At 38.5% G+C, this 21,427-nt stretch overlaps 4 protein-coding genes and 1 pseudogene across 7 annotated transcripts; 3 read left to right on the top strand and 2 right to left on the bottom strand.

The window, feature by feature from the left end:
- Positions 1 to 1,018: 1,018 nt before the first annotated feature.
- On the top strand, positions 1,019 to 7,450 carry LOC111337553 (uncharacterized). Of its 2 annotated transcripts, XM_022943892.2 has the most exons (3): positions 1,019 to 1,346; positions 5,794 to 6,087; positions 6,652 to 7,450. In XM_022943892.2, exons 2-3 carry the CDS (start codon positions 5,796 to 5,798, stop codon positions 6,915 to 6,917), a joined length of 558 nt encoding a protein of 185 aa, XP_022799627.2. In that variant the 5' UTR covers positions 1,019 to 1,346; positions 5,794 to 5,795; the 3' UTR covers positions 6,918 to 7,450. The 2 variants fall into 2 exon arrangements, with proteins under 2 accessions (XP_022799627.2, XP_022799626.2); XM_022943891.2 differs by lacking the exon at positions 1,019 to 1,346 and having other exon boundaries at positions 5,458 to 6,087.
- LOC111337552 (uncharacterized) lies at positions 2,212 to 5,127 on the top strand. Its single transcript, XM_022943890.2, has one exon. The coding sequence runs from the start codon at positions 2,641 to 2,643 to the stop codon at positions 3,586 to 3,588; it is 948 nt and encodes a 315-aa protein (XP_022799625.1). The 5' UTR covers positions 2,212 to 2,640; the 3' UTR covers positions 3,589 to 5,127.
- Positions 7,443 to 8,937, bottom strand: LOC111337557 (adenosine receptor A2a-like; annotated as a pseudogene).
- Positions 8,938 to 9,726: 789 nt separating this feature from the next.
- Positions 9,727 to 13,648, bottom strand: LOC111337568 (adenosine receptor A2a). The gene is made up of 2 exons (XM_022943909.2): positions 13,412 to 13,648; positions 9,727 to 11,684 (listed from the first exon to the last, which is right to left on the bottom strand). Exon 2 carries the CDS (start codon positions 11,671 to 11,673, stop codon positions 10,636 to 10,638), a length of 1,038 nt encoding a protein of 345 aa, XP_022799644.2. The 5' UTR covers positions 11,674 to 11,684; positions 13,412 to 13,648; the 3' UTR covers positions 9,727 to 10,635.
- LOC111337567 (sphingosine 1-phosphate receptor 1) lies at positions 12,249 to 21,184 on the top strand. Of its 3 annotated transcripts, none has more exons than XM_022943908.2 (3): positions 12,249 to 12,528; positions 15,462 to 15,635; positions 16,966 to 21,184. In XM_022943908.2, the coding sequence occupies exon 3, from the start codon at positions 16,988 to 16,990 to the stop codon at positions 18,068 to 18,070; it is 1,083 nt and encodes a 360-aa protein (XP_022799643.1). In that variant the 5' UTR covers positions 12,249 to 12,528; positions 15,462 to 15,635; positions 16,966 to 16,987; the 3' UTR covers positions 18,071 to 21,184. The 3 variants fall into 3 exon arrangements, with proteins under 3 accessions (XP_022799643.1, XP_022799642.1, XP_022799640.1); XM_022943907.2 differs by lacking the exon at positions 12,249 to 12,528 and adding an exon at positions 13,670 to 13,790; XM_022943905.2 differs by lacking the exon at positions 12,249 to 12,528 and having other exon boundaries at positions 15,315 to 15,635.
- The last annotated feature ends 243 nt before the right edge of the window (positions 21,185 to 21,427 follow it).

Here is a 21,427-nt window from a genome sequence, read left to right as displayed (position 1 = left end):
CGAGAAGGACATTTTTCCTGCTCCAGTAGGATTCTGGGTAAACTAGCGAGGTAGACCGTTAGCAGTTTGTTGAACGTTTCAATCTGAGTCCCAAGAACTCTTAAGGACAATTCTGATGTATTTATTTTTATAAGATTATAGCTGAGTTGCGCACGGGACCCGACGACGAAAGACAGTTCAAAAACGATGAAAATGAAGTAGTTGAAGGGAAAAACTGAATGAAGAGGAAAATATTGGATGTGCTCTACTCCTTGTCGGCCAGAAAAACCTGTAACTACAGGAAAGATTCACAACTGCTTGCATGTTTTGAGAAGAGGTTTCTCAGTCGTTGCACATTGAACTTGACCCATAAAAAGATGCCGTTTTCAGACAATTGCGCAGAGGATGAAATTCCAGGGTACATCTTATGGGCAACTGTTGTCATCAGCAGCTTGCTCTGCGTCCTTACTGTACCAGGTAACACGCTAACATGCATCGCTATCATTAAGGATCCTTTCAAAGACTTGCAGACGCCATTTAATTATTTTGTAATCGACTTAGCTGTTGCTGATTTGGTTATCGGATGTGTAACCTTACCCGGCTTCATCACCTATCACTCCCAGGAGGCCATTAGAGGACAAAAGCTGCGCTGGATCTGGGTATTTCACTTGACGTATTTCATGTCACTTACGGCCTCGCTTCTGAGCTTGTCAGCGTTGGCTGTGGACCGCTGCCGCACAGTTACGTCACCCTCATGCAGACGGCTCAAGCCAATACATGGATATCTAACATTTTCCCTAATGTGGTGCCTATCGTTGACTCTTCCACTTACTTACCCTTTGGTAGAAGTTTACGTTTTCATATTTGTTTTCAGTAATACGTCAGCCATTGCAGTTTTTGCTATTTTGGTTGCCTCGGCCAAGTCTATTACAAAAACAATGCAGAGCCATGTAAAAAAACTGGGACACAATAAAACGCAGTGACTTCAAGCGGATAGCACTAGCGAGAAAAAGAAAGATCACCAGGTCCTTTATAACGATGTTGATTGTTTTCTGTTCCACTGTGTTCCCGTCTTGCATTGCTGTATACATCATCAGTTTCTGTACCACGTGCTCCTGTGACATCCCGAACACCTTGCGTGACGTTTATTTCCTCCTGCCTATGATTATTTCAGACACGAATCAGTTACTTTACTGTATGAGGATGCAGAATTTCCGCAGAGCGTATGTGTTTTTGTTTCAGCGTACCATATTCAGCCAAAAGATCCGGCTACGAACGGAATGTTACAGGATGGAAAAAAATTTCAGGAGGAAATTAGGAGAAAGAGGTCAATGAGACAGATTTTTGTAAACCCACTAGCATAACAGGTACGTTAAAGATTTCAAGTTAAGAATATGGTATAGTCACGCGCTTATAAAAACCAGAGTTTATTAAATGAAAGAACGATCTGTTATTGTAACAAAGTACGAAAAATGAACGAGGCTAATGATCCCATACAGAATGAATCTGGATTTTTTTATTGAGCTTTGGGCAGATAATATTTTTTAGTAGAAACACACCGTTGGTACTTTTCATAAATATATTTTATCGGTTTTAAGAATTTCAAATCAGACCTTCTCAGTCTAAGGCGAGTAGCTATTCTAAAGTACACATCATTAAACTAGACATATCCCATAATCGTCACTAAAGAAAATCCTAATTGAATAATTGTATTTACCGCCTTTTGCTGAAAGAATTTTTTTGTTTTGGTTTCTTTTGATTGTAAAAGGTTTGATATTCGTATCTACTGTTTCGCATTTTAGTTGTCAAAATAAATTTCACATGTAGACTCCAAGGAATTTGATCGCAAGTGAGACACAAAGCAACCCGAAATTAATTTTCGTCTCAGTTTGATAAACATTTTACTCGCCTTTAGTCAAATTCATTAGTGCTTGTTAAAATACTAAAGAAAAAATTGCCAAAAACATTTGTTATGGTAAAAGTCTAATACTTTACAATGCACCAAGAATCAATTTTTGTAAAAACTGTTTGAATGCATAGTTAGAATCATATATTGTTAACAATTTAATGAAACAAAATTTGAAGTCACCTGCAGCCTTCCAATTTCCCCCTGGTTGCAAAATGTAAATATGATTTAAAGGCCACATGCCACCTAGAGGTGACAGAAATTAATTTTTTGTAATTTAGTGACTGAATAGTCTAGTTTTATTTTATTTTTAAGTTTATTCCAAACCTGCAAATTTCACGCTTCCTCTTTGAAAAAAAAAAATAGTTATTCTGACGCCACGGGGATATTCCTGTAAAAATCAAATAATAATTCCAGTTTTTATTACGTCTATCAGCAGGGGAGAAATTGTTTGTTTTTAAGGCTTTGTCAAATGTTTGCCTTTATTTTGACATCCTCTGCTACATGAATTGAATACGCGCAATTGCAACCAAATGATTTGGTAACCCAAGGTGCTTTAAAATTTGCAAGAAATTCTCGAGTTTGGAAGCCTCTATTCTTCTTGTCACCTACATCTGATATAATAATTTCATGAACGTCAGCGCACTGTTTGTAAAAATAACTTACATTCTACCATACTGGTAAAATCATTGCCATTTTGCTAAGCAGATATTGAAGGACGCTGTCTAAGACCGATACATATCGAAAGAAACTTCATGTTGTTTGGAAGCAATCTTTGCGAGGATAAGAGCGCGCCATTTGGGTTGTCTTTGACAACTGCAACTATATCAACAATCCTGTGTGTTATAACTGTACCAGGGAATGTCCTGATTTGTCTGGCAATCGTCAAAGATCCGAATAAAGAGCTTCGATCTTCATTCAACTACCTCGTTCTCAATCTGGCTGTGGCTGATCTTATCACAGGTATATGCACGGAACCAGTATTTGTCGTGTTTCACGTCAGAGAAGCTTTAAAATACGACGTAATGAGCCGCGTAGAGGTCGTTCATATAGCCTACTTCATCAATTGCACTGCCTCTATGCTTAGCATAGCAGCTCTGGCTACTGAGCGTTACCTAACAGTTACTTCCACCTATAGGCGAAGCTGTTCTCGATCAAGAACAGTAACGATCTCCATCGGCATCTGGATTTTCTCAGTTTCTGTTTCTTTCATTTACTTTGCAACTGGTTTTTACACTTTCGTCTTTGTGTTTGCTAACACTACTGTGGTGGACACCTTAATCATTATTACATTTGCATACATCAGAATCTACCAAAGTCTTCACGCGTATGTTGGAAATGAAGAATCCACACGAAGTGATCGAATGATGGAACAGAGAGTCAAATATGAGAAGAAAGCAACAAGATCATTCCTGTTTGTCCTCTTCGTGTTCGTTTGCTGCAATGTATCTTCTTGCATCATCGTCTATATCATTCTACTTTGCAACGTGTGCAGTTGTGACGTCATTCACTGGTTACGAGACTTTCAGTTTCTAATGGCCCTGATTAACTGTTCAGCTAACCAGTTCTTGTATGCATGGCGCATGCCCACTTTCAAAAGAGCTTTTAAAGTGCTTTTGAGAACTAAGGAAAGGCGTGTTGAGTGTAATCAACTCTCCTTGGGGACTGAGATGACCCAATCCCGCACCGAAAACACAAAGTAAACTGGTCAGCAGTGCTATTGTCTCAATATACAGTACGTCGATTCAGCACAACACAATGTCTCAATACACTATATAATCTAGCTCTACAACTTCGAGGGCGTCAAAGGGGTTAACTGTAAGCCGTAAAACGGCCAAAAAAATTTAGCCATTAGACGTATAAATTGGGAAATTTTAACCATTGGTCTTAAAAAAAAAGTTAACCGTGAAAACATTTCTAAAGACCACGATGGAAAGATATATACAGTTGGCCGTAAAATAGCCAAAATTTTGAACCATTGAGACCCTCAACTTCGTCTAAGTACACTTCTTTGTAAAAATGCACTAGTTTGTCTCAGCACACTAGGTTTTCTCAGCGATACCCAATATACTAGATCTGAAGCCGGATACTTCGAATGATCGCCTGCACAAATTGACCACAAGCTTAAGGGTTATAATCTTCTGGATTGACTTAATCGATGAAATAACGAAAGCTCTAGGTGAAGGAAATTATGCTCTATCTTTAGTTGTAGACGTTAATAAAAAATTAAATAGGTTCAAGCGATCATTTTTTTCAGCGTCAAAAACTCGATGTACACTGGGTACCCGAGTCATCTGAAACCATTGATTTAGGTATTATTCAACGGCCGAGAGAAAGCGAACGATATTTGCTACTTGGGTCTAATTTTCTGCTCTTAAACTCTGGTCTATCACAAGAGTTGGTCCTTAATTGGATCATTCCTCTTTCTAATTCATGTAACTGATAATATAACGATTACTTGCTTATGATGCATCCGTAACAGATGAAAGATTTCAACGCTTGCATTTGTCAGAAGTACGTAGCTCTAATTGCAATGGAGAGCCTTTAGTAGAACAGATGTGTAAAGCTAGGAAAGATATCTCAAGATAGGTATCACCATAAAACATTACCATCTACCATAAAATAGTTAGCACTTTAATAAAACAGAATTAACCACTCAAATGAAATAAAATAAAAAAAAAAAACAGATATTGAAAGCGGCCGGATTGTTGCTATATACAAACCAACAATGGCCCTTAAATTTTCAGTTTCTTGCTATCACCTTTTACAAGTCTTAACGCTTCATATTTAGACGAGAAACGCCTTCCTTTTGTAAGCAATTAATGGATAGGACACCTCCAATAACGGCCCATTTATGAAAAAAGCACAAGTCAGTTATTTTCAAAGTGACGCCTGTGGTGGCTGGGGTACCCGAGTTATCAATTTAAAATTTATATCAAAGACCTCATGAGGGGGGTTGAGATATAAAAGGACTCAGTGCATCTGGCATCATAAAACCTATACTTTGTGCGATCAAATGAAAACTCATGATAGAAGAGTTAACTTTGGTGTTATTACCATCCGTTTTATTCAAGTCATAACTAAGAATTAAAGTAAAAAACAAAACGACAAAAACAAATTACGCCGTATCTTTAGTGATTTCTGCGTTATAGAAAGCTGATGGGGAAGCAGGAAACGCATTTGAACGTGACTTGTATGGACGCCCTGCCGTCGTAAGGACAAAAGAAGCTATAGTTTCGACAGAATGCAAACTGTTATCATCCCCAATCAATTGCATTCGTGCAACTCACGTAATCTCACAAGAATAGACACCAAAATACGAAGTAAAGGATAAACAAGCACAGGTTCGAATACTCACAATTTTCAAACCTGTTCGATTCTTGAAGAATATTTGCTTCGCAGTGGCATAAACTTGAATGACGTAATCGGTTTCATATAAAGCTTATATTAACAAACGAAGCTCTCACTAGCTAAGAGCGTTTAAGCACGCACCTATTATTGGTAATTTTAGGCTATTATTATCCATATTCCGGTCTAATTACCTACCCGGCAGGATAGGCAATGATATTCCCCATCTAAAAAACTAACCGGTGACAAAGTCCTGGGATATTTACAGCTGTTTGTATACTTGACAATGGATCCTTCACGAAGCAATTCTATATTTCATGAAATACAGCGTGTGGGAAAGTCACGCTTATTACCAAATCTGTCCATGCTTTCAAAAGTTAATACTTTCTCCGCTAAAGCCATGGCGTGATAGTATACATCATTTTCCTATGAGAGGCAACAAATGTCGTCTTGAAAGCAATTAAAAGCCAATGCAGTAAAAAGGAAGTAATCTTCATTTTGTTTCCCGTCTTGAAAGCATTAAAAAAGTACGGCAAAAATGCTCTCTTCTTTTGCAACAGCAATGGATTCAACTTCGGCTATTTCAAATCCCTCTTCAACACAAGCCCCTGTTGCCGATTGCTTCCAATATGACGACCAGGAAAGAAGTTGTCAGTTCTCCAGCTCGTTTTCCATCCGTTCTATCTTGTCCTCTTCACCTACCTCTCCGGCAGTGCAATCGCTTCCTTCTTCCATTTCATATCGTCAGTTGCTGCTCGCGGGAGATCCTGGCCCCTTTGATTATTCAGCCCAATTTCCTCATTATCATTGCTGTCATCACGGAGCATGTGTTGTCAATTGGCAATCGGATAGAGGTAGGTCTGACGAGATTCTTAAGTTATCAGGCGATACTGATCTAAGCTGCCTAGTCGCTGCCTGGCAATAAAACACTTTGTTTTACGATAAAGAGACTCCTCAGCTTCCTCAGTTTCTATCCTCACTCTTTATATACCTATTTACACCTTTTCAAACTCTGCCTTCTGTCTAACAGCTAGTTACTGAGGGGAAATTAGCGCTCTTTTGGGACGATAAAGCTTGCTGGTCTTTTAATTTCGATTTTACCCAATCGTCTTGGTCATTTTCCACATCAACTTTTTCAGTACCGAAGTCTTCAGTCGTATCATTGTATCTCACGAGAAAGAATCAAAGCGAAGTTAGTTTTCATCTGCCTGGATTATTTGCCTAGATATTACTCTCGACAATGAAAGCACTGCAATATATAGAGGTAGTTCATAGCAGAAAAGGTAGCTATGAAAACTTTCATAGTTACAGGAACTTGTATCTAAGGTTCAGAGAGCAGAAAAACGGCTGAAATAATCTGACCAAGCCGCAGTTATTGCATGTGATCAGCACTTCACCAAACAGTTGCTATCTTGCAGAACCAAACATCAAACGAGGTGATGACAAGAAAGATAAGCGAAAACCCAATAAGAGATCACGAACGATTTTCACGCCTGCGCAGCTGGAGCGACTGGAGAAGGCTTTCTCTAGGCAGCAGTACGTGGCAGGAGAAGAACGCCGTAATCTGGCCACTGCGCTTCAGCTGACAGAAACTCACGTTAAAGTTTGGTTCCAAAACAGGAGAATCCGGTTTAGGAGACTGGCTAACCAACACTCAGACGTAACAGTAACTACAAAGGACTAACGACTACAATGCTTTACGGATCCTATCTTTAATTAGTAGTGGAGGTAGTTTACCGGTCAAACTACTTGTATTTTTTTTTTTAATTTAGATTTAAATGTTGTTCCTGTTTATTCTCGTGAGTGGCTCATTTTCTTAAAAAATGGTTCAATCGAGTTAGAGGTCGTAGGACAAAAACACCGTATGAGATCTTGTTGGGATTCAGACTGAGAACGTATTTGATTTCTATCATCTGATTCAAGAACGGCGAGAGCCCAAAAGTTTATCTGGGAGAATCTGGTGAGTCCTAAACTGACATCTCGCTCGAAATTAACACCTTTTCAAGTAGCTTTATTGCTTTAGATTATCCGTTTTATTCGACAAAGGGGGTAATCCTACTTAACCTAATATTTACCATCTCTAGCTCGTCGAGTCCAGAAAGCCCTAAAATTTGTAAATAATGTTTGTAGCCTGTTAGTAATCATTGTGAGTGACGCAAGGAATAGGACACAAGCATTAGATACATTATTTAAAATTAAAGAATAACCTTCAGCAAAGCTCATTTTCTGACATCTTTTGGTTATTCCGGCCTTTAGCTATGGAAGGTGTTTGTGACACGTTCAAACATCTCTCTTGTCCTTCCCAACAAGCGAAAAGAGGATGAATTCTTCTGAAAGCTTGGCGAAAACTGTTCATCCTCCATGCATACAAAAACTAGTTACACGAGGAGTTAATAACGACTGTCAAGTACTGTAGGTCTCTAAACCAGTGTATCACGTCACAGCTGCACGTGCCGCATAAATTAATGACGTATATCATGACACAAGACGGGAAGCTGCATACAAAAAAACCAACCAAAATATAAAGGAAACTTCTAGTTGCTTTCTTTTCTCTGTGGAGCCCTTGACGCAGCGCCTCCATTCCGAGAACCGATCGCATTTGTCTCTCGTGAGCGTTCAGACTCTTTACAATGCGTGGGAAATAAAAAACTAAAAGAATCAGAGTTAGAATTATTGTGGTATTTGCAAAAATAAACGCCAGCATATAAAACCCTGTCCCGAAATAGAGAAAAGGCAAACCACATGAGAAAATCCATATTGCGATAGAAAGTGTAATAGCGCTTGAAGAAGACAGTTTTCTTATGGTAGTAGAAGTCAAGGCAAAGTAACGATCCTTTGCTAACGCAGCTATGCTTAACACTGAGGCAGTAGAAGTCATAAAATATGACATATAAACCAACCAACGGAGACCGAGAACTTCGTATTTCATTGCTTCCGAGGTGTGATACCAAACAAATACAGGCTCCGTGACAACTCCAATAAACGAATCCGCTATGGCCAGATTCAGAATCAGATAAATGAACGAAGATTTCAGCTCGTTGTTCGGATTCTTTATGATCGCCCAACAGATAAACAAGTTCCCTGGAGCTGTGATTACACACAATATGGCCGACACGCAGGATGTGGTGACTGACGTTGCAAACGGGGCCCATATATCGTCGCAAAGATTATCCCCAAAGTTCATCGCAAAATAACAAGAAGCGTGTTATCAAAATCCAAACGAGAATGTCTTGTGTCACTTGTGAGCATGAAACTTGACACTCGCCCGAAATAGTTGGGAAAGATTTTTTTAATTAAATCTGCTTTCCAAGTCAACCTGTTATTCCAGACAAAGTTCCTTTTCTTCCCAAGGTGGTTCCCGGCAATGACGATGACCCAGGCTTCTTTTACCCCCAAAGATGTTGTTATTTCGCGAAAAAAAAAAACATTTAAAAGGTAAAATTAGATGAAAACGATATGTATTAAAAGCATTGACATTTCTCAGCAGGAAAATAATTGTAAAAATGCTTTGTCAGTGTTGACGTTTAGTAACTTAATTTTGTGATGAAATACGCTCGTACCTTAAAAAAACAAATGCTTCTTATGGCATCTGAGCTTTACTTGTAAAGTCATTTTTTTGTCATCCTTTCATGTTCGATTAGTTCATGAATGAATTTTGACGAGATTCCACTTATCGCTGTAAGATACTGGTCTGGAGGCGCGCAGATGTCTTATTAAGTAGCCCTAGCAATTTCTCTTTTATGTATTCTGCTAATAAGTAAAACTGACATTTTCTGGTTAAATTTGAATTAATTCCGACTATTTCCGACTGCATTTAAATCAGCCTAAACTGAAATAGGCGACTGACAATGTTTTGAATCGATTGCCAAAAAGTTTTAGCCCACATTGAAAATAAGCTGGCGAAATGACGCTTCTGCGATTATGAGGGAGATGAAACAGGATCTTGAATAAGCCCAAAAAATTTTACTAGGAAAAATTTATGTGATAAAATGCGACGTCGGGATTAGCCGCACCACTTGTTAAGTAACTATTACTGTCAGTATTTGTGGGTAACCCGAGAAATTACGGAGGTTGATGTACTTTCATGCATTAATATTTGACGGCTACGACAAATAAACATCTTAAAAGCAAACGTTTTGTGCCATCGACAAATTGTCTGTTATATTTGTCACCATTACTCTTGCTCAAATGAATATTCGGTAAATGCACTAGATTTATACATACCTGATTTCGCCGGGTAGCTCTCTCTTAATATTTTTGTAAAGGGGAAATCACAACTGAAAAAAAAAAATTGTACTGACAGTACAGTACGTAGTTGCAGCACTCAAATCAACAGGGACATGAAATACTCTCCAAACCTGGAGATTTGTCAGCAGTTATGGAATATGATCCATACACATGCGGAAATCCGCGAAAGAGCCTTATGAAAATGTTCTCAATGAAATCTGACGGGTAACTTTAGGACAAAAGTACGAGCATATTATAAAGCCTAATGGAAGTTTCATTTTTTATTATCCTTGTAATATTTTCCCCAGCGCGTGAAGCGAAACTTTTTCGAACGCTTTTCAGATCGACTCAATTAAAGAAAAAGTTTGACATGTCTATTTTTGCAACAAAGGCAAAACGTTCTCCTAAGTTGGGATAATATTAAGAAGTATACATTCAGTACGTTGGACTCGAAGTTCAAAATTGAAGAATATATGAACAATGACCTCTATTAGGCGCGAAAATATGCACGGATATTTGTCCTTGGACATTGTCTGTTCCAAGATACAAAAGTTTTCTGAGAGCGAAGCTCGAGGAAAATGTGAGCCTCGAGGAACAAATAATGTCCAAGGACAAATTTACGAGGATATTTTCACGCAGTATAGAGGATTTTGTGTTTATCATCCTTCAAAATTTTGTAACGCCCGTGATCTTTACGAACGCCTAACTCCTTGCTACGTAGGATGTTATCATTTGAGTGTTCTATGGAATGATTTTAAGAACGAAGAAATATTTCCCTTCTTCTGTAACAAATATATAACGCTCTCTCATCTTGAATTAAATTTTAAAGGAATACTTAGTGGAGGAAATAAGGTTGGAAAATTGGGTGATATCCTTGGATATTCCCCGTTTTAGCTTGTCATGTAATGCGTTTAGACCAATCGTGCGCGAGCGAAAATATTTGCTGGATCATAAGCTCGGATATTCCTTGTTTTAGAGGGCCATAGGCGTCAAGTTACGCGTTTAAACCAATCGCGCGCAAGAGAAAATATTAGATAGGTCTTAATGGCTGCTGTACTAATGGGGGAAAGTGTTCTATATTTCCCCAGCACTCTATCATAAACATGCAATCAGTTACCTAAGATTTCCTTGCCTACTTCGTTTTATCTTTGATTCTTGTTTTTGATTTTCTGAGACTAATACGAAAATTGGTTTGTCTGACCCATCTCGTCCAAAGGCACTGGGGAAAGTTTCGCGGCGTCTAAAGGAATCAGTTCTATTTCATCAGCAGAATTAGAATCAGCAGCAATTATGCCATTGTTGTTGCCGACAAGCTCGGCGTTCACTTGGTATGAAACTGTTTTGCAAAACACTGTGGAGATGGCTTTGCGAAAGCTCCGTACTCTCCAGGCGTATAAAAACTGATTTAAAGAACAGTTTAGCAACAGGAATATGAACTTTAAGTCTTTCATCCAATGAACAAGCGTGCAGTCACATTCATCGCAAAAGATGATGATGTAAATCATCACAACTGATGGCATTAGACACATGAGGAATATTCCGAGAATGATGTAAAAGGCTCTGGTAAGTTTTTTCTCCAACGACATCGCATTCAGTTTGATCTGTGTTTGTTTGAACCAGTGCCAGCGAGAGATTTGATCCTTCAGTCTTTGATGGATACGGATGTATGAAAACGTTAATATGCTAATTATCATGATAAGAGAAGCGTTCGTAAACAGAAACGCAAACAGATAGAATCCCGTGACGAAATACAAACATGGTAGCGAAAAAGATAACACCCATATCAGCACAGATATCAGGGTAATTTGACTGGTGGATAACAGCCTCCTGTATTGTGACATCACTGTCAGATATCTGTCAAGAGTTAGTGCTGCCAGGCTCAACAGCGACGAAGCGTATGATATAAAGAACGTCAGGTGAATAACCCAAATATTTTCCGTGACTGGGTACCACATGGCTTCTCTGATGTGGAAGGAAATAAACATTGGTTCGGTCAAAACTCCCACTACAAGGTCACTGATAGCCAATTGCAGCACAAAATAGTTGAAGGGTGTCCTCAGTTCTTTGTAAGGATCCTTAAAGATTGCTAAGCAAACTAACACATTCCCCGGCACTGTGATCAAACATAGTAACAGTGATACCGAGGCCGTGAACACCGATAAAGAGTATGGCGGCCAAGTGTCTTCGCATAAATTCTTGATAAAAGGCATCATTCCGATTTAACCTGTAACAGAAATGAATAAAATTACCTTTATCTTTCATCATATAAATCTGCCAGCGTTCTATCACAAATGCTGCAATCTCATTGGCTACACTATTCGCGAACTATTCCATGATGTACTGTGAGTAGAGTAAATAGCCAACGGTGTGAGGTTGTAAAAAAGTTAAATGAAAACATAAACCTGTCTACTTGTCAAGTTTTGAAGTCGGTTTATACTAAAACGATTCGACTCTTCGCTTTCGATTTTTCTCGCATAATAGTTATATTATGTAATAGACGTATATGAGAACGATCCTTCGCAGTAAAGCACTATTTGAGCAATAGTGAAAATCAGACCTGAAAAAAATTTCAGGCCTGTACGGGATTCGAACCACTGACCTCTGCGATACTAGTGCAGCGCTCTACCAATTGAGCTAACAAGCCAACTGGGAGCAGGCCATCAAATTAATTCGATATAAACCCGTAGATATAAACCCCGTAGGGTAAACATGTATCACAAGACCGGTAAGGTAGGCACGTGACAGCCTTGTTCTCGTCCACACATATAGATTGCGCTCATGAAAACCAAGAATTGAGAATCTCGAAGAATCATCAATACTGTTGACTCGCAGATAACTTGCCTTGTTGAAATCAAGTTCTCGTTGTAGGTATTTCTCACCATAACATTTATGCTTAAGTAACATAGGGTTGTTTAGCTATTGAAACAATGGACTATATAAGAAGGGTATGACTGGATCAGAGGTTGCAGTAAAGCAACCACACTTCGAGAGGCGCTCGTTCGTGCTGATGAGAGAAATGATTCATGGCAAGGAGATAGGACAAGTGTTATCCGTAACCTCATCAAAAAGTAAGTATTCTAATTAAAAATCAGCTTGAGTTACTAAGTTACTACCAACCAAAACGCTTAACTTGTCTATAAGAATTGTTTGTTGAGTCTTGGAAACCTTTCTGGTCTAGATTGGTTTAATCCGGCTATTTCGAGCCACAAACCTGGTAATTTAACTTCTTTGCCCACTGTTGCTGCGGTTCCAACGGAAAAATGTTGCAAGGAAGATAGTAAGGAAAGAAACTTTTGCCCTTATTTGACCTGTATTTTGTAGCAAAGAATAAAATTTCTTTTTTAGAATTCTGTGATTGTCACATATCATTCTCCTTGAACATTTTCCCGGTGAGCGACGATAGACATCCGTTGTCTTTATTGAAATCTTACCAGAGGTATGTTTACACTTCTAAAATGCGTTGACTAATAGGAATTCTGTTCTTATTTTTTTTTAAAACGTTTTTTTTTTCTTTAGTTCTAAATCCCGAAAGCACGAACGTCACTCTATAAAGTTACGACTAATTCGTCCTCTGACTCGTCTTTCTGAATTTGAAAATGTAGTAACAACAAACTCCGCTAACTGTAAATCCTTAAACTGTCACGCTGACATCACTTCTAACGAAGATTGGCGTGACTGACTCTTTTCTAAACATCAGGGCTAAGCTGTCATCATCAAGCAGAACGAGAAACGCTACAAAACCCTACAAATGCTGGTCTTGAATTGATCAGGATGGCAACAAATTCGCTAACGAAAGATCTCGTAACTTATAACCTGCTCGATGGACACTAGCTTTTGGCAAGATTCTTACATATGAGAATTTGCTCTGTGTACAAAGACATTCACGCAAACAGATCGTCCTCTTGAAGCTGAAATGACTCACTTCATACAAATCATAGTATTTTTACTCACCATTATAGCCAATACCGTATTACCCGGGTTATCCTCTTATTAGGAAATACCTCTACCTGGCCAAACCGGCTAAGTGGTTTTAAACAATAACTTTTCTTGTCGTTTCATCGGTTTGGGATTCATAACTGCGTCTCAAAATGTGTTCCTAAGTGGTTTAAAATTCGTCATCCCTGTTTAGGATATTAAGTGTCGCGAAAAAATTTGGATAATCTCTAAACTTCAAAGAGGCTCGACTTGACAAAAGATTGTATGTGAGATCTCTGTCAGGATTCCTGCCAGACAGACTAAAAAACTAAACAACCTAGAGTTACTATATATGGTGTCTTAAACTGCTGTTGACGGGCTCCTAGGGGAAAAGAATACAAATCTGACGAGGCAGGTAAATGTTTGTTTATATGGTTTAATCCAACCACTGTTTATTCCAACCAGAGAACAAATCCAGAAGAGTCCGTGAGGTCAACATCGTCTGGCGGTCAGTCCGGTGTGTAACGCGCCTCGCATTAATGTCGCGCGTTCTCAAAAACCGTTCTTCATCGCGGCTTTTGCACATGAAGAACGTGCTCACATTTACTTGTAGCACAAGATTTGAAGAGATTTGTGTTTTCGAAAAGCGAATAGTAATCATTCCCTAACGCGTGATTTGCGGCACTGTCGATTTTAGGGGCAACCCTCAAAAAGGTTAAAAAAAAAATGGCCTACCTAAAAGAAAAAAGATCAGGCCAAAGATTTTGAGTAGCTTTTTTTTTTCAAAAAGAGAGCCCTATGAACCGCTTTACTTTCTCTGCAGATTGAGGCCATGTGAGTTGGCAAAACTTCCTCGACAAGAAATGGATTGTGATTGATAAAATATTTTGGAGATAACTTACTCTGACAAATGTTTTTAACATTTGTCAACTCATCAATTATGACTCTTCGATAATGAAATTTAAAATTTCCCAATCATTACTAAGCACATTTTTCTATGACGCACAAGTCACCATAGCGACACTTCGGTGTCTTAAAAGCAACTTTGGGGACTGCGATTAAAAAGTATTGTTCTGTTATCCCCATAACAAAATTCAGTCAAAATTTAAAAATAGAAAAAAATTGCAGCAGACCCTTCTGAACTTTTCGATAATTTAGGGTAGCTCTGACCAAAAATTCATTTTTTTAACCTTGTGGAGTGAGGAATCGAGTATTAATCAACTAAGGTTTAACTTATTCCTTTCGTTTTTCCTCTTTTCCCTCTTGATCCGAATCTGGCTCCACATCTATGCATTTTGCTTGGTACCTTTTATTACTACGACCTTTTGTTCTTCTGGGTGGAAACTTAACCCTATATAAGCCTCGTAGTTTCATTTAAATAAGTTTCCTAGCCATACACATTATTGTTGTCTTCATTTTAACTAATCATGCTTTCTTGTAAATTTCTATTGTAGTGTGGTAAAAAAAAAAAGATAAAACGATAAAACAAAATAATGAAGAACCAAAATATTAGAATCACCGCATTCAATGAACTTGCGTTCGAAACATGAAGGTAATCTTCAAAGCGTGTCTAACAGGCTGTAGTGTTGGCAAGTTTACTTTCTTTGTCAGAAGTGTGACTACAACCAGTTAAGCAATAATGGGCATTTGTATAATGACATTTGCAAGGAAAGAGAGTCGAGAAATGTTTAAGTGTGGAAGCATCGATGACGAATTAGGTCGTCTTCTTTTGCTGTTAATGTTTTCTTTTGACTTTTATAGCCGCACAACTTAGAGACGTCAAATGAAAACATCCTATCCTTAGAAAATGGAAATAAAAATATCACGGAGAAGAACAATCTTTGATCCTGGGCACCAGACGTGAACAACGAAAAAATTACTTTAATTTGAATATCATTGATGACGGACGAATTTTTTTCTATTATAATTTATTATATGCATGACTGGTCGATCCCGGCTTAGAAGTGTTTATATTACTGAATTCAGCATCGTCATAATTATCATAACACGCAAGATCTTATCTTTATCCCCTTTAGAAGATGTTTTGTTTTTATTAACAAGGCCGCATATGTTCTTATTGTCTCAGAAAACAAAAAACTTCACATCCCGTTGGAATAGAACCAGATGTAGACCACTTGACTTTCGTATGAAGCAAGTCCATCTTTAAAGATCTTCAGTTGCGCTGTAGGCGTAGAAGGATCTGGTCCGTTCTAGACTGGCACTGATCAAATTCAGAAGAAAAAGTTTGAATCACGTCAAGGTAAGAGCTAATATTGCCCACTAACTGCCTTTGTTTGAATGTGTACTTTTGTTCTGGAATGCTTGTTTACGGCAAGATTTCCAATTAGGTTACTGATGAACGTTATGGGACTGCTGTGACGGTTACCGTAGGCGTACGTGATTCTATTACTTACCTACTTCGAGTTTCCAAAATTGTTGTTTTAAATTTATTTACTGTTATCCAACAAAGGCGGCATGATATGGAATTCTTTTAGGAAAACCACAGAGATTTGTTTGTTTGATCTATCATTCTCTGCCAAAGTTTCAGCTCAGTCGGAAAGGTAAATGCCATAAATTTGCCCATGCGTGGAACACAAATAAATAGCTTATGCTTAAACAGATTAAACATAGACAAAACTTATGAGTTCAGCCACTTATCTATGAATCATGTATGTAAACACCTTCCAAACGAAGGCAGGATTTTTAAATTACGATTAAAGGGGGTAGGATTCTAAAGAAACTGTGGTGCTGGGTCTGTGGGGGTCATTACAAGATGGTTTAATTCGGTTTTAACAGCTGGGTTCACAACGTACGTTGGATACCTTAGACTGGTTCTTAAGCTTACGTTTCCAAACATCAGCCCTTCATCAGAACGAGTCTGATTCACTCTGACGAAGGGCTAACGCCCGAAACATCTGCTTTATAACCTCCCTACGGAGGCCAATTCACTTTATCAACTCAGTTCTTAAAACCAAATTAACTTTAATTATGATGCCCTCTTTGAGCCAATATTTACATTTAAGGAAAAAAGTTAATAAACAAAAGAATATAGTATACAACCAACCTGGTTACTTTGTCCGAGTCGAAGGAACATTTTCCAAGCAAAACTTGCACTGGTTCCACTTGGGTCTTTGAAAATCGATTTGGTAGTGGTCAATATTGTTTAGTATTTAAAAATTTCATAAAACCAACAGACATAATCACCTGAAGGTATTTGCTGGCTTTGACAACTTGAACCACACAATATAGATACTTCTGAATAGACCTCTTTAGCTTTCACGTTTTGTTTTTCCAATGTGCTGTGAATTAGGTTATGTGATAATAGTCGAGAGAACTGCTTCTTTCTACCAATTTATCCTCTTCACCTTCTCATGTACCCATAATTGATTAAAGACCTCCATTGGGAAAACAAAACATACAAGCTGCAATGGTCTCGCGAAACTAAAAATGACCTTTAATCCACTTCTGCTTTTTATTGTTTGTCTCTCACTGTGATCAGGAGGTTGAGAATAGTATGATGTATTTATTATCCCCTATTGGCATGTGAGATGTCAAGTTATAGCTGTTTTTTTTTTAAATTATTATTTTAGGTGGAAGAACAAGAGACATTTCATGATGGTCTTCATGAAGAATTTATGTGATGACGTGCACGCTCCATTCGCTACCTCAGTGACGACTGCATGTCTTTCCTTACTGCTTTGTTGTATCACTGTACCAGGAAACATTCTGATCTGTATTTCTATTTTGAAAGATCCTTATCGGGAATTATCTACCTCATTCAACTATTTTGTTCTCCAGCTGGCATTTAGTGACGTCATCGTCGGGATTTTCACCGAACCAGCATTCGTCGTATGGCATATTCGGGAAGCGCTCGGCCATGGTGTTTCGGGAACGCAATGGATTGTTCACTTAACGTTTTTCATCTCTTGTGCAGCTTCGCTTCTTAGTCTGACAGCTCTAACTCTTGACAGACATTTAACAATCGTGAGTATCAGAAGGAAACTTTCCTTTCGTTCTGTGGTTCTTATCTGCGTGCTGATATGGCTATTGTCTTTGACAATACCACTCGTTTATTTCGTCACTGGGTTTTATTTGTTTGCGTTTATATTCGCTAATACCGCGGTTATCACTGCATTTGTGATTATCACATTTTCGTACTGTCAGATTCATTACAAGCTAAGAGTTCAAGTGTCTCGTTGGCGTTCACTTTGTCAAGACCGCATCGTGTCAAAAGCAGTGGCCATGGAGAAACAACTTTTTCGGTCATTCAGTTTGATTTTAATGTGTTTCATCTTGTGTCTAATTCCATCGTGTATCATGATATACATTATAAACCTTTGTGATAAGTGTGACTGTGTACTTATCCACTGGTTACGGGATTTACAATTCCTTCTGACTCTGGTCAACTGCTCGATGAATCAGTTTCTGTACGCTTGGAGGATGCCCATTTTTCGAAAGGCAGTAGCAGCAGTCCTTTGTGGTAAGTCAACTGCACCTCAATGTGACATACCTTCCACACTTCGTACACCAACACTCTCGAGCAATCGGAGCAGCAGAAATGAAACTTTAACAGAGGAGTTTGCGTCGTCAATAAAGTACAAGCTCACTTCGCACACTAGAAATGATATCAATGATGCAGGCAATGTAAAACGTTTGGAACAGCTTGAAAATTACAGGTGCATAACCTATGTATAGAACTACTTTTTTCTACTGTATAAACAACAACGAGAACCTTATTAAGGGACCGGTCATTATTTTTCACTTTATCATCACAAGAGGCTGCGTAACATTCTTCTGCCCCCCCCCCCCCGCCATCGGTAATTAATTGGAAGTCGATCTTCTATAGTTCCACATCTATACTATGTTGAAAACCATGTGACCCTCCCAAAAAAAAAAATGTCCTCCACCTCCCCCTAGACAATAAAATGATGACAGACCCTTAATGTGTCGACTAGCTATATTCGGTTAGCTCAATGGATAGAGCGCTGGACTGTTGTGCGGGAGGTCGAGGGTTCGAGCCCCGGCTGGACCAACACTCAGGGTCTTAAAATAATTGAGAAGAATTTGCTGCCTTTCTATAAGATCAAGAAATGGTTAGATATTCTAGTCTGAGGGGTAATTTTCCAGGAAAAAAATTTCTGTGTTTTCGGAATCACAGTTTGGACCTCTCTCTCATCAAAACATTCCTGATAATTACCGGTGAAGGCCAAAAATTAATGAGCTAACTTGCATGTACACTTAACTACAATAACATTGTTATAGAAGAAGAAAAAGAGAAAAAAAGTAGCTGAAAGTTTAATAGGAAAGAACCAGGATAATAGCTCTCTTTTCATCTTTAAGTTGTTTAAATTGGTGTACGGTCGCCAATTATTTTTTTAGATTTTTATTCAACATGAAAATGTTATTTCAATCACATTACATTTAAGATATGAAGTTTCCATACGTTTTGGGCCTGGCCATTCCAAGCTTAAGGTGGAGAGTTGCGGGATTTAGGAACCTGAGTCCTCCACGGGAAAACCTAAAGGTTACTGTCCCTATAACCCTCCTTATATGGAATAATGTAATGATGTTTCACGTTAAAACTCGTTTTAAAGTCAATTATATAAAGGCTGATAGTTTCTAAAGAAACTGGGGCTGCGTCGGTGCGGGTAACGAAATAATTCGAATATATCAGCAGAGTTGAAATGGTAAATTGGCCACCATTATGATTGTAAAAGCTGGCGTTTCAAGCGTTAGTCCTTCGTCGGAGCGAATAGAGGAATTGTGGGTTGTGTGTGCTTTTAAAGGCAGAAAATGGAGCTACGTTATTGGTGGGAACACGGCAACGAGAAAAATGGCAACGTTTTTCTCGTTGCCATGTTCCCACCAATAACGTAGCTCCATTTTCTGCCTTCAAAAGCACACACAACCCACAATTCTTCTATTCGCTCCTACGAAGGGCTAACGCTCGAAACGTCAGCTTTTATAATCGCAACGGTGGCCAATTTACCATTTCAACTTTGTTGATATATTCAAACTATTAAAGACAATTAGGTACGTAAAAGAGAAATAACAATATACATTCAAACTGAGGGCCCACGAACCAGCAGAGAAACTAAGAACAGCGTATAAAGAGCATATGTTATTTTTCGTGTCACTGGAGTGTGGAAATGAGAATTCTTTGAACTTCCCAGCTAGAATCGGAACCCATGCACACCTTTGGATATTTTGCTCCTATATTCTGCCACTAAGCTACAGAGATGATGAGCCAGGCCATTGATTGGTCGATCATGCGACAACAAAGTTGGTGTTATTTTATCGAAAGGTCTGGCATACCGACTGAAACTCAATTGTTCGCCGTCCAAGTTAACTTAATGCACCAAGAAGTACAGCATTAGTTACGGTCACCAAGAAAAGAATAACATATTAATTTAAACTAATGCAAAAAACCTTTACAAATTAGATAGATAGATAGATAGATAGATAGATAGATAGTTTATTAGAATATCGAACATGGCAGTCCGTAGACTGAATTGCGTTACAGTTACTAAGAACTAGGAATAAATAAATTCCAAATACAAATTGAAATTATAATAAAACCATAAATGTGAAAAACTCAGTGCCACTTTTAAAACAAGGACCCCCTTAGTTTGTGATCAGTAAATTTTTTTTAAAAAACCAAAGAATCCATGAGAAACCTTTTTCACGGAATTTAGACCTACTCTTTATTCACTAGGGTCATGAATTTGTTTTTCATTAAGAACAGTCTTAAATGGGTATATGCCAATATTTTGTGTGACGGTTTAGGAAATATGTTTGTGTTTAAGAGACCAGCCAGGCGGATATGAATAGGTGCGCCTTTCTGGTTCAAAGGGTATCTTTCAGCCTACTCTGTTGCTCGCGTGAGGTTTCTCCTCGCTTTTCTGGTGTGATTACGGGCCGTTTTAGACGCTCGTCGACGCTGTGCTTGAAGGAGAGTCATAAGGTTTCCTCAAAATGATCACTGCTTGTGTAGTTATCGCTGAATATCTAATAAGAAAGACTCAAAAATTGCGATTCCAAAACGGTCCCGTTTTTAATTAGAACTCAGCAGGAGATCCACAGTTAGGGGAAATGTAAATATACTTAAAGGATCTAAAGTGTCGTTTTTTAAAAGAGATTTTAAAATCTAGCGCTCTTTAGAAGCACCTTGCCACGTAAGGATTATGTTTCATGTTCAGTCATAGCGACAATTTAAGCCCAAAGGGTAAATCAAATGCACATGTCTTGAACCTTGAATTGTTTCACTTGAATTATTAAGCACTAGAGCGATAAGATTATTAAGGTTAAATCGATAATTACCTTTATGTGTTTGGAGGCAAAGGGGAAGTGGCTTGCATGTAGCCTCGCACTAATTTGAGCCTATTGGTAACTTTTTAACAAGAAACATGCAAGACGCGCACATGGAAAACAACGCTAGCTTAAGCAATAACGACAACTTTGAGCAGCAGGAAAAAGAGAAAACCTCCATGTAACTAAGAGAATTGGGGCACTCTCAACCAAATTTCTCTCCTGCAACATTTGAACCTGAAAGGGGCAAGCCTCTCTGAGGGAGTTGCTCCAATAGCTGAGTTTATTGCAAAGACTTTGACTTATCAGTCAACGGACGAAAATTGTGTCGTTACTCATGATCGGTTCTCAAAACTGATCGAAAAAGAAATCCATGGGACTCGTAAGAAGTATCAGTAGTTGGTTAGAGGATAAGAGTGGTAACTTTTTACCGGAAGTGTATATTATTGAGAGAATTGGATCAGTCTGCCCAAAATAAAGTAGCATTGTTTTTTTTTCGAAGCAGCACCGTTAATCATCATCGCTTAGCTTGTGAAGAGTTTCAGCAGCTACTCTGCTATCCACTTATAATTGTCGGGTTCTTTTCAGCTGGGCTTGACGCCAGAAATCTCCAGAATGGCTGGCTCAAACTCTCCTTGTTGTATCGTGTTTCTCCTAGTGACATTGGAAAAATTATAAAGATGAATTTCTGGCCAGCATGGGGCTCGATGCCGTCTATCAAACCCAAACAGCTCTGCATGCAAC

This window comes from Stylophora pistillata, chromosome 1 (assembly GCF_964205215.1).
Source record: "Stylophora pistillata chromosome 1, jaStyPist1.2, whole genome shotgun sequence".
Classification (NCBI taxonomy): domain Eukaryota; kingdom Metazoa; phylum Cnidaria; class Anthozoa; order Scleractinia; family Pocilloporidae; genus Stylophora; species Stylophora pistillata.
This window is presented reverse-complemented; position numbering and strand designations above follow the sequence as displayed.

Bases quoted from the DNA above. Each gene is read 5' to 3' on its own strand.
- LOC111337568 (XM_022943909.2), bottom strand. From the start codon at position 11,673: ATGATGCCTTTTATCAAGAATTTATGCGAAGACACTTGGCCGCCATAC.
- LOC111337567 (XM_022943908.2), top strand. From the start codon at position 16,988: ATGATGGTCTTCATGAAGAATTTATGTGATGACGTGCACGCTCCATTC.
- LOC111337552 (XM_022943890.2), top strand. From the start codon at position 2,641: ATGTTGTTTGGAAGCAATCTTTGCGAGGATAAGAGCGCGCCATTTGGG.
- LOC111337553 (XM_022943891.2), top strand. From the start codon at position 5,772: ATGCTCTCTTCTTTTGCAACAGCAATGGATTCAACTTCGGCTATTTCA. The intron at 6,088-6,651 runs GTAGGTCTGACG...GCTATCTTGCAG, and splicing joins CAATTGGCAATCGGATAGAG to AACCAAACATCAAACGAGGT.